Source organism: Chlorocebus sabaeus, chromosome 5, assembly GCF_047675955.1.
Source record: "Chlorocebus sabaeus isolate Y175 chromosome 5, mChlSab1.0.hap1, whole genome shotgun sequence".
Taxonomy (NCBI): Eukaryota; Metazoa; Chordata; class Mammalia; order Primates; family Cercopithecidae; genus Chlorocebus; species Chlorocebus sabaeus.
The window spans coordinates 63,717,295-63,730,701 of record NC_132908.1 but is presented as its reverse complement, the minus strand read 5'-3'; the positions used below and the strand labels follow the sequence as shown (position 1 = coordinate 63,730,701).

Below are 13,407 nucleotides of genomic sequence, written 5' to 3'. Positions count from 1 at the left end.
GAGGAGGCATGCAGTTGCTTGATGCCTGGGGGTGGAGTCATTCTGAAGGCTTAACTGACTGAGTTAGACATGCAAGAAGACATTTTTACTCATGTAACTAGCCCCTTAGTCAGAACAGTGGGAATAGCTGGGGGCTGGTCAGGTATGTCTCTTCAGGTGGCTAGCTTGGACTTCCTTTTAGCATGTCAGTTGGCTTCTGCAGTTACCATTCGAAAAAACCCAAGCGGAAGTTACAGGGCTTTTTATGACTGAGGTTGGAAGTCATACAGCATCACTTACGCGCTAAGTAACTTAATCTTTCTGTGCCTTAGTTTTCTCTTCTATAAATGGAGATAACGAAATCTACTTCATAGGACTGTTTTGAGCATTCAATTAATATATATATAAGGTCCTTCGAACAGTGTCCAGCATCTGTTAATGCTCAATAAATGTGACCTATTATTGGCGAGGCATGGTGGCTCATGCCTGTAATCCCAGCACTTTGGGAGGCCAAGGTGGGTGGATCACTTGAGGCCAGGAGTTTGAGACCAGTGTAGCCAACACTGAAACTAAAAATAGAAAAAATTAGCTGTGTGTGGTGGCGCACTCCTGTAGTCCCAGCTTCCTGGGAGGCTGAGGCATGAGAATCATTTGAACCTGGGAGGCAGAGGTTGCGGTGAGCCAAGACTGCACCACTGCACTTTAGCCTAGGTGACAGCAAGACTCTCTCTCAAAAGAAAAAAAAAAGTTACCTATTATTAATAGCTTTATGTCTTCAGTGTCATTTATCATTTAGTCTTTTAGAATTGGAGAATAACTTTTATAAAGGGTATAAGTAGGACATTATTTTCTCATTCATTAAATTCTTCTATCAAATAATTATTAAGCACTGTGTGCCAGATGCTCTTCTAGACAGTATGATGCAATTAACAAAGATTTAATTAAATTCAAAGTTTTACTAGGTTTTAGTTGGTCTCTGATTATAGGTTTGTGATATTTGCAAATATTGGTCTTATACTTCGTTATTTTTGTTCTTCAGTTTCATACATATTTTGACTAGAATATCTGAAACTAGATTAAATAAAGGAGTTGGCTATTAATTTTTGATCACATTTATTTTAATGAAAACTAACTTTTATTTTTAGGGGTATCTAACTATCAAGTTGAAGAAGATATAGGAAAGTTGAAGTCTTGTCTCACTGGCTTCCTTCAGGAATATGGTTTATCTGTAATGGTGAAAGATGATTATGTCCATGAATTGTGAGTATTTTTTAGGGTATCTAGGAGATGATTCCACACCTGTCGTAACGCTAATCAAAATTCATGTCTCTGTGATCTCCTCTAGTTGCCGATATGGAGCTGCTGAGCCACATACCATTGCTGCGTTCTTGGGGGGTGAGTTCCATATATGAGAAGACTCACCTGTTGTTACTAGTATAGTTACTATTTTAATACGAAGTTGTGTCGTCTAGCTATTTTAATTAGGGAGGTCAGTGAAGCAGGATGTTATATTTCTTTTTTTTTTTTTTTTTTTGAGACACAGTCTCACTCTTTTGCCCAGGTTGGAGTGTATTGATGCCATCATAGCTCACTGCAACCTCAACTCCTGGGCTCAAGTGATCTCTCGCCTCTGCCTCCTGAATAGCTAGGACTATAGGCATGTGCCAGCGAGCCTGACTAATTTTTCAATTTTTTGTAGAGACAGGGCTCCACTATGTTGCCCAGGTTAGGATACTTATTCAGTTGCCTCTATACTGGTCTCCCTGCCTTCCATCTCTCCCACTGCCATCCAACTTAAACTCCTTAAGAGTCATTAATCCCTCTAAAGCATAGCTCTGATTGTGTCCTTTTACTAACTGTCTGCCCCACCAATACACATACACTCTACGACAGTCCTTCAAGCAAGTCCAGGGACCTTGGCTTGATGTTAAAAATCCCTGTGTTTTAGTTCCACTCAGCCTTTCTAGCCTTGATTTTATCATATTACTTGCTTTCCCCCCAGGCATGCCCTTTGATTTCCTGCTCCTAGATCTTTGCTCCTCTGGACCTATTTGCCTTAAAAATATGTTTTTCTGCATGTCCAAAACCTACATGTTCCACAAGACCCAACTCAAAAATGACATGTCTTTCATAGAAGCTCCCTTACTTCCCTCCCTCACTCTACTTCCCCCTTGTCTTAGTCACTTTGGGCTGCTGTAACAGAATATCATAGACTTATAAACAACAAAAATGTGTCACAGAGTTCTGGAGGCTAGAAGTCTGGGATCAGGGTGCCAGCGTGGTCAGGTCTGGTGAGCGCCCATTTCCTGGTTCATAGACAGCTCTCTCTTCTGTGTTCTCACATGGTGAAAAAAAAAATGGCAAGAGAAGTCTCTGGGGTCTCTTATTAGGGCACTAATCCTATTCATGAACGTTCTACGCTCTTGACCTAATCACCTACCAAAAGCCCTATCCTCATACAATTACACTGGGGGTTAGGATTTCAACATGAATTTGAGGGGGAAACGAACCATTCAGTCTGTAACACCCCTCAAAAAAATATTACTGTTCTGTCTGTGATCTCCTATAGACTGAGCTATTTGCTTGTGGCATTTTCCTTCTAGATGTTGAATGTTTTAAAGGCAGATTTAGGTTTGATTAATATTTGAAGTGTTCAAAATGTGAATGAATCATATAGACCTAAGAAAACGATTTTCTAAGCAAATCCAAAATAAAGCTTGATTCGGAATAATTTATTTTAAACTAAAACCAAGTAGTCTCTTGTGCCAAAATAGCAAAGTTAACTGCCAATTCACAGAAAAGGGCAAATTATTATTTATTCAGATTCAGTCCAGAATCTAAGAAGAAGTATAGCCGGATAGATGGACTGGATGACTTGCCAATAGCAGAAAAAAGTATAAATTGAAGGTTTTTTGTGTTTTTGTTTTTGTTTTTTACTTCTATGCATTCTGTAATCATTTTGCACAGTGCCATTATATCCCTTCACTTCCTTCAGGTTTTATTCAAATGCTGTCTTCTCTGTGATGCCATCCCTGACTCCCCTATTTAAAAGACGAACCCCTCCTCTTGTATTTATATCCCCCTTATTTGCTTTTTCTCCTTAGCACCTATGGTCAGTTGACATACTACACATTCTATTTATTTGTAAATTCTCTCTCTCTTTCTTTTTTCCTTACTGTAACCCTACTGCCTAGAACAGTATTTGGTGCACAGTAGTCTCAAATTCTATGCAGTTGGCCGAGTGCAGTGGCTAATGCCTGTAAGGCCTCCGCTTTGGGAGGCTGAGGTGGGCGCATCACTTGAGGTCAGGAGTTCGAAACCACCCTGGCCAATATGGTGAAACCCCATCTCTACTAAAAATGCAAAAATAATTAGCCAGGTGTGGTGGCAGGTGCCTGTAATCCCAGCTACTCAGGAGGCTGAGGCAAGAGAATCATTTGAACCTGGGAGGAGGAGGTTGCAGTGAGCCAAGATCACGCCACTGCACTCCAGCCTGGGCGACAGAGTGAGACTCGTCTAAAAAAAAAAAAAAGGAAAAATTCTATCCAGTCCATGAATATTTGGGAGAGAGGAATCTTCAGGTTATAGAAGATGCACAACTTTTTTTCTTAGTAGTTTTTTTGTTTTGAGTAAATATAGCAGTCTGGCGATATTTAATATAGATCCTTCCTAAATTACAAATGCATTCAGAACAAATACACCTTTCTCCTTTTTTATTATAAAACAGATACAAGGTAAAATTCAAATGCAGCAGTAGGGTGTCCTTTGAGAATCTTTTATGCCTGTGTGTAGTCTTTCAAGTTTGGTCAACCACACTACTGCTTAGATTTCCTTTAATAACAAAAAGAATTACAGGCTTTTATGTTGATAGGACTCAGTAAGCTAACTGCATCTGTTTTGGATCACTTTCAAACACCTTTGCTTTTGAAAAGGGAAGGTTTCTTTACAGAATTGAGTATTTTTATATAACTCTTGAAGTTTACTCTTTTCAGAGATTTGCTTTTCTCCTTTTTCCTTTCAGGAGCTGCTGCTCAAGAGGTCATCAAAATAATCACCAAACAATTTGTAATTTTTAATAATACTTACATTTACAGTGGCATGTCACAAACTTCAGCAACTTTCCAGTTGTAGAGTAAGCACCTTAGGTGGTGTGTTAATGATTGAAACTGTAATTGCCTTTGGGTTGTGCTTTAGTCTGTAAAATTCTAAAGGAGAGCTGGTAAATTGTTTTCTTAATAAACATTTTTCTCATTTGTAATAATGTAGTCTTGTTCTTTGTGGGGAGGGGAAAGGAGACAGTCATTTTCCTAGAAAATGAATCCTATCCATTTCTCATTGAGCATCAGTGTTGGCTTGCTATTTCAAAGTTACTTGTCATAGATTATCCTTGTGTTTTATTAGAGATAGTTAAAAAAATTTTTTTTCTTACCATCTTCAATAATTAATTTAAGCCATGTGCAGATGTTAGCTATGGACATTTTAGGACCATCATCATTTGTTAAAACGAATAGAATTTAAAAAGAAATTATTTCTGGATATGTAGTTTTCCCAGAAAACAAGACCATCCCCTTGTATGTAGTGTTATCTTAACTAAAGTTTTGGCTGCCTAACCTACTTCTTGAAATTTTATGGGGTCATTCCACTCATATATACTCTTAAATTTAGTCACATGGGACTAATAGCATTCACCAGCATTTTAGAGGGCAAAAAAAGGAAGTAGTAGATGCAAACGGAGTGGAAATCCAGAATCCAGAAGTAGGGGCAGTGCCCGGTTTTTGACCTGATGTATTAATACTTAGGGCTGAGGAACGTGGTCCGTGGTTCATGACTCTTAATATCTAAGGCCACTAACCTGCTGCAGCTGTCTCTGAGGCCAGCGCCTCCTGAGAACTTGTTAGATATGTTAGGGTACCTTACAAGGACTAGGTTTTCCACACCCTAATGTGTCAGCCATTCTTTGGCTGTTCTTCACTGTATCGGGAACCTTCCCCTCGCCTTCATCGCCTGGCAGTCCCATGGGCTGCATTTTACGGCGGAAGAGGCAAGGGACAGGTCTAGGCCTCGGCCTCGGCCCCGGCCCCACTCTGATCCTTTGGTCCGGATGCAGATAAGTCCGCCTGGACCGAACTCCGGAAGTCCCCCGGGGAGGTGGCGGACTGGCTGCCTCTGTGGGCTGCAGTGATCATTAGCGAGGTGCCCAACAAAAGGGAGAACGCACAGTGCACAGCACAGATGCCAGGTGGAAGGGAGGTGGGGCTTCGCCGCCCCGTGCCTCGCGTTTACTGTCCCATAGCCAGGCCTCGTCAACCACGTGCACAGTCCCCTAATTTTGGGGCTAATGCTCCTCTGAGGTAAAAACCCTAAAAACCGGGGGCGGTAAGATTAGATTTCTCTTTCAAATTGTAGCTTTCTTAAAAATCTTGCATCCAGGACACCGGCCACCCTATTGCCCTTGGCAACCTGGGGCACCCGCGGAAGCGTTAAGGCTCCGTGCAGGGGCAGTGGGTGTGGCGGCCGGAAGTCCCTCCCACGGACGTGGGCCTGGACTGCTGGGCGGGAAACCCTAGCGAGCGTCGTGGCAGGTGGGCGGTGATGAAGAAAGGGAGGAAGCCCCCGCTTGAGGGTAGACGCCACGGCCTTGGCTCCCGCGTGTTGGGGCCCTGCCTTACTGCGCTTGGAAACTCCGTATGTTAGCGCCTGTGGAAGGCGGGTTGGGCCGGCCAGGATGTCTTACCGTCCTGTCAGGCCCTTCTTAGCTCACGGGAGGAGAAGAGTCGAGTTGGGGGAACGGGGCCTTTATGAGTAGGTGCCAGGCCCCAGCTGTAGTCCCCACAGCCTTTGGCGGGAAGAGACAGTTATCACGAACCATTTAGAGGCGTGTAGAGCCTGGCAGTATTCGCCCCTGTTTCACTTCTGACTCCCCAGGCGCCTCCCCTGGTGACTTTGATGTGTGGAGAGGGTGGGACCCACCCTTGAGGTCTTTTCTCAGAGCCAGGGCCAGGCGGCATGTCCCACAGCACCTGAGCGGGAAGGGCCTGCTGAGGGGGCTGATGGCTCTCGAGCGGCCCGCGCCGCTCACCAGTGCCCTGCTCCCGCGCAGGACTTGCAAGCCGTGGTCAGAGAGGAGCCTGGAGGGTCCACCTAAGCTCTGCACAAGGAATTCCTCCAACTCTGTAGGTGAGCCGGCCGCGGGCTGAATGGGCAGGAAGCCGGGCGGGGTGAGCGCTCCCGCCTTGGAAAGGTTACGTGTCTGTTACCTGTGGAACCCGGGAGGAGGCCTTGAGGATTTATGTTCTGGGCTCGGGGGGATCATATTGCAGAGCCGGCTGACTCCGTGTACCCACAGTGCGTTTTCTGGGACCTGAATGACTGTTCTCTTGACCCGTTTAAACGATCGAAAACAAATTTGCCCTTTCTCTCTTGCGTCTTCTTTAGAGGGTATTTTCGCTGTATATAATTGCAAGCTGGATATCAGCTGACAACAATTTAGTGGTGGGATTACCAGCTCTGCCAGCCTTACACAAAAAGATGCCATTTATCTTTCTGATATATTGGGATAATATTTCGATTTCAAAAAGCTTTCTTGGCCTGGCGTGGTGGCAGTCGCCTGTAATCCCAGCTACTCGGGAGGCTGAGGCAGGAGAGTCGCTTGAACCCGGGAGGCGGAGGTTGCAGTGAGCCGAGATGGCGCCATTGCACTCCAGCCTGGGCGACAGAGCCAGACTCTGTCTCAAAAAAAAAAAAAAATTTCTTTCTTTTTATTTATTTATTTTGAGACAGGGTCTCCCTCCATCATCCAGGTTGGAGTGCAGTGGCGTGATGTCGGCTCACTGTAACCTTCATCTCCTGGGCTCAAGGGATCTTCCCACTTCAGCCTCCCAAATAGCTGGGATTACAGGTGCGTGACCACGCCCAGCTACTTTTTGTACTTTTCCTTGGTAGAGATGAGGTTTCACAATGTTGGCCAGGCTGGTCTCCAACTCCTGGCCTGAAGTCTTCCGCCCACCTCGGCCTCCCAAAGTGCTGGGATTACAGGCGCGAGCCACCACGCCCCGGACCCTCAGAAGCTTTTGGTATACATTTTGTAAATCAAGTAAACGAGTAATATTCAGCTACTTTTCTTACTGCAATTTGAATTTGAGTTTACTGTTTTGGGGAGTGGGCTAAGTGAAACGTGTAAGTGGGAGAGGTTCTGTCATCCAGAAAAAAATCCTGTTTTTCCTGTGAGAATACAGTAAAGAATTTTGAAATCTTGTTTGTGACAGTACATATATTCACTAAATTACTAAAAGCACTTCATAATCTGCTTTATATGGCAGATGCTTTTGTTCTTGAGAATATACTTGTTTATAATTTTAAATATAATTTTGTGATTATCAATCCCTTGAAAGTTATAACTTATCCTTTGCTATGGGTGTTTGTAAGCACTTCTCAAGTAAATAGATGACTTGTGTTAATGCTACCAAGTACTTGGCAAACTTTTTGTGCAAAGTAACCATTTATCAGAAGAAAGTATAAAAACAAAGGGAGAAAAGAGTGTGAGTGGTCAGTTTTAATTTCAAAGCACTTAGGTTTAAAAGTTATACATTACCCCTCATAGGCCAGGCACGATGGCTCAGCCTGTAACCCCAGCACTTTCGGAGGCCGAGGTGGGTGGATCACCTGAGGTCAGGAGTTCTAGACCAGCCTGGCCAACATCGTGAAACCCTGTCTCTACTAAAATTACAAAAATTAGCCGAGCATGGTGGTGCGTGCCTGTAATTCCAGCAATTCCAGCCACTCGGGAGGTAGAGACAGGAGAATTGCTTGAACCCGGGAGGTGGAGGTTGCAGTGAGCTGAGATCACACCACTGCACTCCAGCCTGGGCAACAGAGTGAGACTGTCTGGAAAAAAAAAAATTATACATACCCCTCTTAAAAATTATATTAAAAGCAGAATAGATTGAATAATTAAAATTAAGGATATAGTCCTTAAAGTTGTCCATGAAACAAAAACATCCATATATGATAACAGTTTTCCATTTTCTAAAGAGTTCATTTTTTTAAATCTAGTAATCTTTTCCAAATCTTAACCCATTTGTTGAAAAGCAATATGTATTTATGTACGGGAGACTGTATAAGAGTGGTTAAGAGTGTAGACCCTGGCCTGATTTTCTTGGTTCCCATTTTAACTCTGGCACTTACTAGCAATTTGAAGTTAGTCAAATTATTTGCCCTCTCCTCATGTATCTTCATCCTTATAATTCCCTCATAAGGTTATTGTGGAGACGAAAAAGAATATTCATAAGGTGTAAAGAACAGAGCCTAGCTTCAATAGGCATTTAGAAAATAGTGGGATAAAACCCATAGAACCACCAGCTAAAGACGAGTGTTAATATGTCATCTTTCTAGCCAGTCTTATTTTATGTTTACCTCTATTTTGGATCATAGTGTAGATTAAATTGAGTCTTGCTATTTTTGGTTAACTTTGTAATATAAGCATTTTTCTTTGCTATTGAACATTTCTAGTAAATGTGAATATTCTTGTAATAATATCCTATCTTGTGGACTTATAACATACCTACTTCTATTTTAATGTAATATTTAGGTTAAAAAATGGGCCAAGCATGGTGACTCATGCCTCTAATCTCAGCACTTTGGGAGGCCAAGACGGGAGGATCTCTTGAAGCCAGGAATTCAAGACAAGACTGGGCAACACAGCAAAACCCCTGTGTCTTCAAAAATATTTAAAAATTAGCTGGGTGTGGTGGTGTGTGCCTGTAGACTCACCTACTCAGAATGCTGAGGCAGGAGGATCACTTGAGCCTAGGAGTTTGAAGCTGCAGTGAGCCAAGATCATGCCACTGCACTACAGCCTGGGTGACAGATTGAGACTCTGTCTCTTAAAAAAAAAAAAAAAAAAAAAAAGGCAAAAATAATATACCTGTACATTTGTATAGTACTTTATAAAAGATTTTTACATTTGTTATTTCTTTAAACATTTATTTGTGCTTAAGAATTTTTTTTTTTCTTTTTGAGACAAGGCCTTGTTCTATAAATGGATAATTGGATATCTCTCTTTAACAACATAGTGTTGGAATAAATAAGAATTTTAGAGTTCTGTGAATCCTGATTTGTTGCTCTAAGAAGTTAACTGGACTCTGAGGCATTTTTTCTAACCAGTTTAGCATTTTAAAATAGGGTATGTGAGAGGTAATATCAGAGTTGCCAGTTATTTTAAAAATGGTTCTAGGCTGGGCACGGTGGCTCAAGTGTGTAATCCCAGCACTTTGAGAGACTGAGGTGGGTGGATTGCTTGAGTTCAGGAGACCAGCCTGGGCAGCATAGTGAGATCCCATCTCACCATACCATGTCAAAAATAAACATGGGTTGTTAATTTAGTATTTAGCTTGTGAAGAGAAAGGCCAGTCTAAAGTGTATGTGTGTGTGTTTTGTAAACCTCTCATAGGTAAGAGGTGTCCCTAATCTGAAACTATGAGATGAAGATTTCCATGAAGAAAATAAGAAAGTGGGGGCTGGGTGTGGGAGCTCACACCTGTAAACTCAGCACTTTGGGAGGCTGAGGTGTGTGGATTGCTTGAGACCAGGAGTTTGTGACTAGCCTGGGCAACATGGCGAAACCCCATCTCTACAAAATTAGCTAAGTGTGGTGGCATGTGCCTATAGTTTCAGCTACTCTGGAAGCTGACGTGGGAGGATCACCTGAGCCTGGGAGGTCAAGGCTGCAGTAAGTCATTATCAACCCACTGCACTCCAGCCTGGGCGTCAGAGTGAGACCCTGCTGTCTCAAAAAAAAAAAAAAAAAAAAAAAAAAAGGAAGGGAATGGGACCAGTTAAGAGGTCCAGTTAGATCCAGTCACCCATTCATTTGCTTAATAAAATTTCTTGAATGCGTATAGTGCTTAAAAATGCCAGATATGTTTGTTTATGTTTTTAAATGTAATTATTGTAACAACTCTGTGAAATAGGAATATCATTTCTATTTTACAGCTGAGGATACAGAGCCTCAAAGAATTTAATCAACCTGCTTGATAGCACACATCTAATAAGTTGCAGATTCAACTTATTAACTCAGTTAATTAAATTTAATTATTATTTTAAAAGTTGTAATTCCCTGGTCTTTTGGCTTCAGGAAAACAATTTTTCCCACCCATTTGTACTTATATCTTTGCTATTCTCAAACATTGATTTAAATTGAGAAAATACCTTTATCTTATAGACGAAATATAAGGAAAAAGAATATAGACAAGCATGGAAAGTGAAGACACAAAGAAAACACAAGGTGAGAAATTGAATCATATCTGCAATGAGTTTTGTATTGGTAGGATATACTGTAGATTATTTGACAGGATTCAGGAAATGAAAGAATCATTCAGCCATTTACATAAATATTGAGCACTACTCTGTGCCTGTCACATAATTTCTGGCTTCAGGAAACTGACATTCCAATGGGAAAAGACATATTGACAATTAGAATTTCACGTGATAGTTGATTTAATGTCAGTGTATACAAGAATAATGGGAACCTGAGAAGACCACCATCAAAGGATGCCCGAAGGTACGGATTTCAGAATTGTTCCCAGAAAGATGGAAACTGAATCCATGGGCATGGAGGAGGTTAACCAGAGAGAAAAGGATGGAGAATAGTGTTCATTAATACACACTGTCATATAAGGTTTTAGCTGAGGAAGAGAGCCCCTAAAAAAAAGTCTGAGAAAAACATTTCAAAAAGGTGAAAAGAGAGTCAGGAATGTGGTATCTTTGAAATCAGAACCTTAAGAGAATGCTTCATGAGAAAGAGGTTGCTTAAGAGCCTAAAATGTCAACTGTCACAGCTGAGGACTGAATTTTCCACTGCATTTTGCATTTAGGATGTGATTTGTTATGTTAACGGTAAACTTAATAGATTTTAACCAGATTGCAGTCTGTTTATATTTGAGTGGAAAATTAAGATCTGAAGACACAGTATGAATTGCTTATCTTTAAGAGCTTGACTAAAAATATATGATCAGCCAGGTGTAGTGGCTCACTCCTATCATTCCAGCACTTTGAGAGGTCAAAGTGGGGGATCACTTGAGCCCAGGAGTTTGAGTCCAAACTGGGCAACACAGTGAGACCTCATCTCTACAAAAACAATTAAAAATTAACTGGGCGTGGTGGTACACACTTGTAGTGCCAGCTACTTGGGAGGCTGAGGTGGGAGGATCACTTGAGCCTGGGAGGTCAAGGCTACAACGAACCATGATCGCACCACTGCACTTAAGCCTTGGTGACAGAGCAAGACCCTTTCATTCATTCATAAATAAATAAATAGTAAAATACATGGCAGTAGCTAGAGGAAAGTTGTAATGTCAAGAAAGTGTTATAAAAGACAGGAGAATTTCTGAAGAGGGAATGGAGATTCTGGAGAGGGAGAAGTTGAAAACTGGAGAGAGAGGAGATAACTGTTGGTGATACCCCTCTCAAATCATTTATAAAACCTCCAACCTCAGTCCCACATCTCACTCTCTTCCATTTTAAGTCTTTAGGTTGCTCCCAGAAGTAGACTGTGAGATAAAGATTTGAGTGCAAGTACCTTTTTTCAGAAAGTGATCCCAGGAAACACTAGCTGGAAAGTGGGGAAATGAGACAGGAGAAAGAAGACAGAGAATATGTTATCAAATAAGTTATTATTATGGGTCACTGGAGCTTAAGCCCACTGGGAAACTCTGGGAGCCAGTTTAGAGTCATGTCCCTGAGAGTCATCCCAGCCAAGGGGTGAGAGTATTTATCTGTCAGCTCCCATCAGTCAATTGTTTAGCAACAGGGTGAAGTGGTATCTAATTGTGGTTTTGATTTGCATTTGCCTAATGACCAGTGAATGTTGAGCATCTTTTCATATACTTATTGGCAATCTATCTTCTTTGGACAGATGTCTATTTAAATCCATTCCACACTTTAGATTGTGATTTTAGTATTACGTTTTAAGAATTCTTTATCTGTTCTGAACACAAGCCCCCTATTTATTTGGATAACAGATTTTCAGATTTTTTTTTCTAGACTGGGCTGTTGTTCTGTGTTCTCGATAGTGTCTTTCGAGGTATAAAGGTTTACGATTTTAAGTCCAGTTTATCAAATTTTCTTTGATTGCTTGTTTTTTGTATTCCCTTCAGAATTTGCTTGTTTATTTTATTCAGTAGTTACTGAAGGAACTAGGTTATTTTGCCTAGAGAAGATAAAAACCAAGGTGAAATATGATAGTTGTGATGTCAGGAGATGCTTTGGCTGGGAAGGGAAGGATTATGATAGGAGATATCAAAGTATGAGAAAGGCGTACAGAAGGGAATGGAGGAGTACGTAAAGAAGTTTCTTGCAGACCAGGCATGGTGGCTCACGCTTGTAATCCCAGCACTTCGGGAGGCCGAGGCGGGAAGATGGCTTGAGCTCATGAGTTCGAAACCAGCCTGGGCAACATGGCAAAACCCCGTTTATAAAAAAAATACAAAAATTAGCCAGGTGTGGTTAATTTTGTATTCCTGGCTACTCAGGAGGCTGAGGTGGGAGGATCCGTTGAGCCCAGGAGGTTGAGGCTGCAGTGCCCTGTGATTGCACCACTTCACTCACTTGAGCAATAGAGTGAGACCCTGTCTCAAAAGAAAATAGAAGTCTTTTGTATCCTGCCTGCATTGTGCCTAGAACTGAAAATCATTATGCTCCATCAAAAATTTTCTTCGGCATGTTGTTGATGTGGCTTATTGGTATCCATAGAGTCAAACTTACCTTCTTATGGTATCTGTTAGTGTACAAAATGATAAATAAATATTTGCTATTGCTAAAAACATCTTAGTGATAACCTTTGTACTATGGTTTTCACTAACAAATTTTGTCATGAATTATTTCATTGAAACAAATTGACATTTGAATTTCTTTCAAGAGTGAGACTATGGCCGGGCGCGGTAGCTCATGCCTATAATCCCAGTGCTTTGGGAGGCCAAGGCAGGTGGATTGCCTGAGCTCAGGAGTTCGAAACCATCCTGGGCAACATGGTGAAACCCTGTCTCTACTAAAATACAAAAAAATTAGCTGGGCGTTGTGGTGCGCATCTGTAATCCCAGCTACTTGGGAGGCTGAGGTGGGAGAATTGCCTGAACCCAGGAGGCAGAGGTTGCAGTGATCCAAGATTGTGCCACTGCACTCCAGCTTGGGTGACAGAGTGAGACTCCATCTCAAAAAAAAAAAAAAAACAAAAAAAACCAGGCCGGGTGCAGTGGCTCACGCCTGTAATCCCAGCATTTTGGGAGGCCGAAGCAGGTGGATCATGTGAGGTCAGGAGTTTGAGACCAGCCTGGCCAACATGGTGAAATCCCATCTCTCCTAAAAATACAAAAAATTAGCCGGGCATGGTGGTGGGCACCTGTAATCCCAGCTATTTGGGAAGCTGAGGCAGGA

The 13,407-nt window shown here is 41.9% G+C and overlaps 2 protein-coding genes across 10 annotated transcripts in view; both read left to right on the top strand.

Moving 5' to 3' along the window:
• The window catches only part of NAE1 (NEDD8 activating enzyme E1 subunit 1), a 28,716-nt gene extending 24,476 nt beyond the window's left edge, over positions 1–4,240 (top strand). For all 3 annotated transcript variants that reach the window (XM_007993591.3, XM_007993590.3, XM_073015442.1), the window contains 3 exons: positions 1,125–1,239; positions 1,325–1,374; positions 4,001–4,240. In XM_007993591.3, the coding sequence (XP_007991782.1) occupies positions 1,125–1,239; positions 1,325–1,374; positions 4,001–4,110 (275 nt within the window). In that variant the 3' untranslated portion in view covers positions 4,111–4,240. The remainder of the gene's footprint in view (positions 1–1,124; positions 1,240–1,324; positions 1,375–4,000) is intronic.
• Positions 4,241–5,497: 1,257 nt separating this feature from the next.
• Positions 5,498–13,407, top strand: part of TERB1 (telomere repeat binding bouquet formation protein 1) — a 50,575-nt gene continuing 42,665 nt past the window's right edge. For 2 of the 7 annotated variants that reach the window (XM_073015438.1, XM_073015435.1), the window contains exon 1: positions 5,498–6,156. In XM_073015438.1, the coding sequence (XP_072871539.1) occupies positions 6,030–6,156 (127 nt within the window). In that variant the 5' untranslated portion in view covers positions 5,498–6,029. Of the gene's footprint in view, positions 6,157–10,198; positions 10,262–13,407 lie in introns of all 7 variants that reach the window. The other 5 variants (XM_073015436.1, XM_073015434.1, XM_007993594.3 and 2 more) reach the window with 4 other exon arrangements.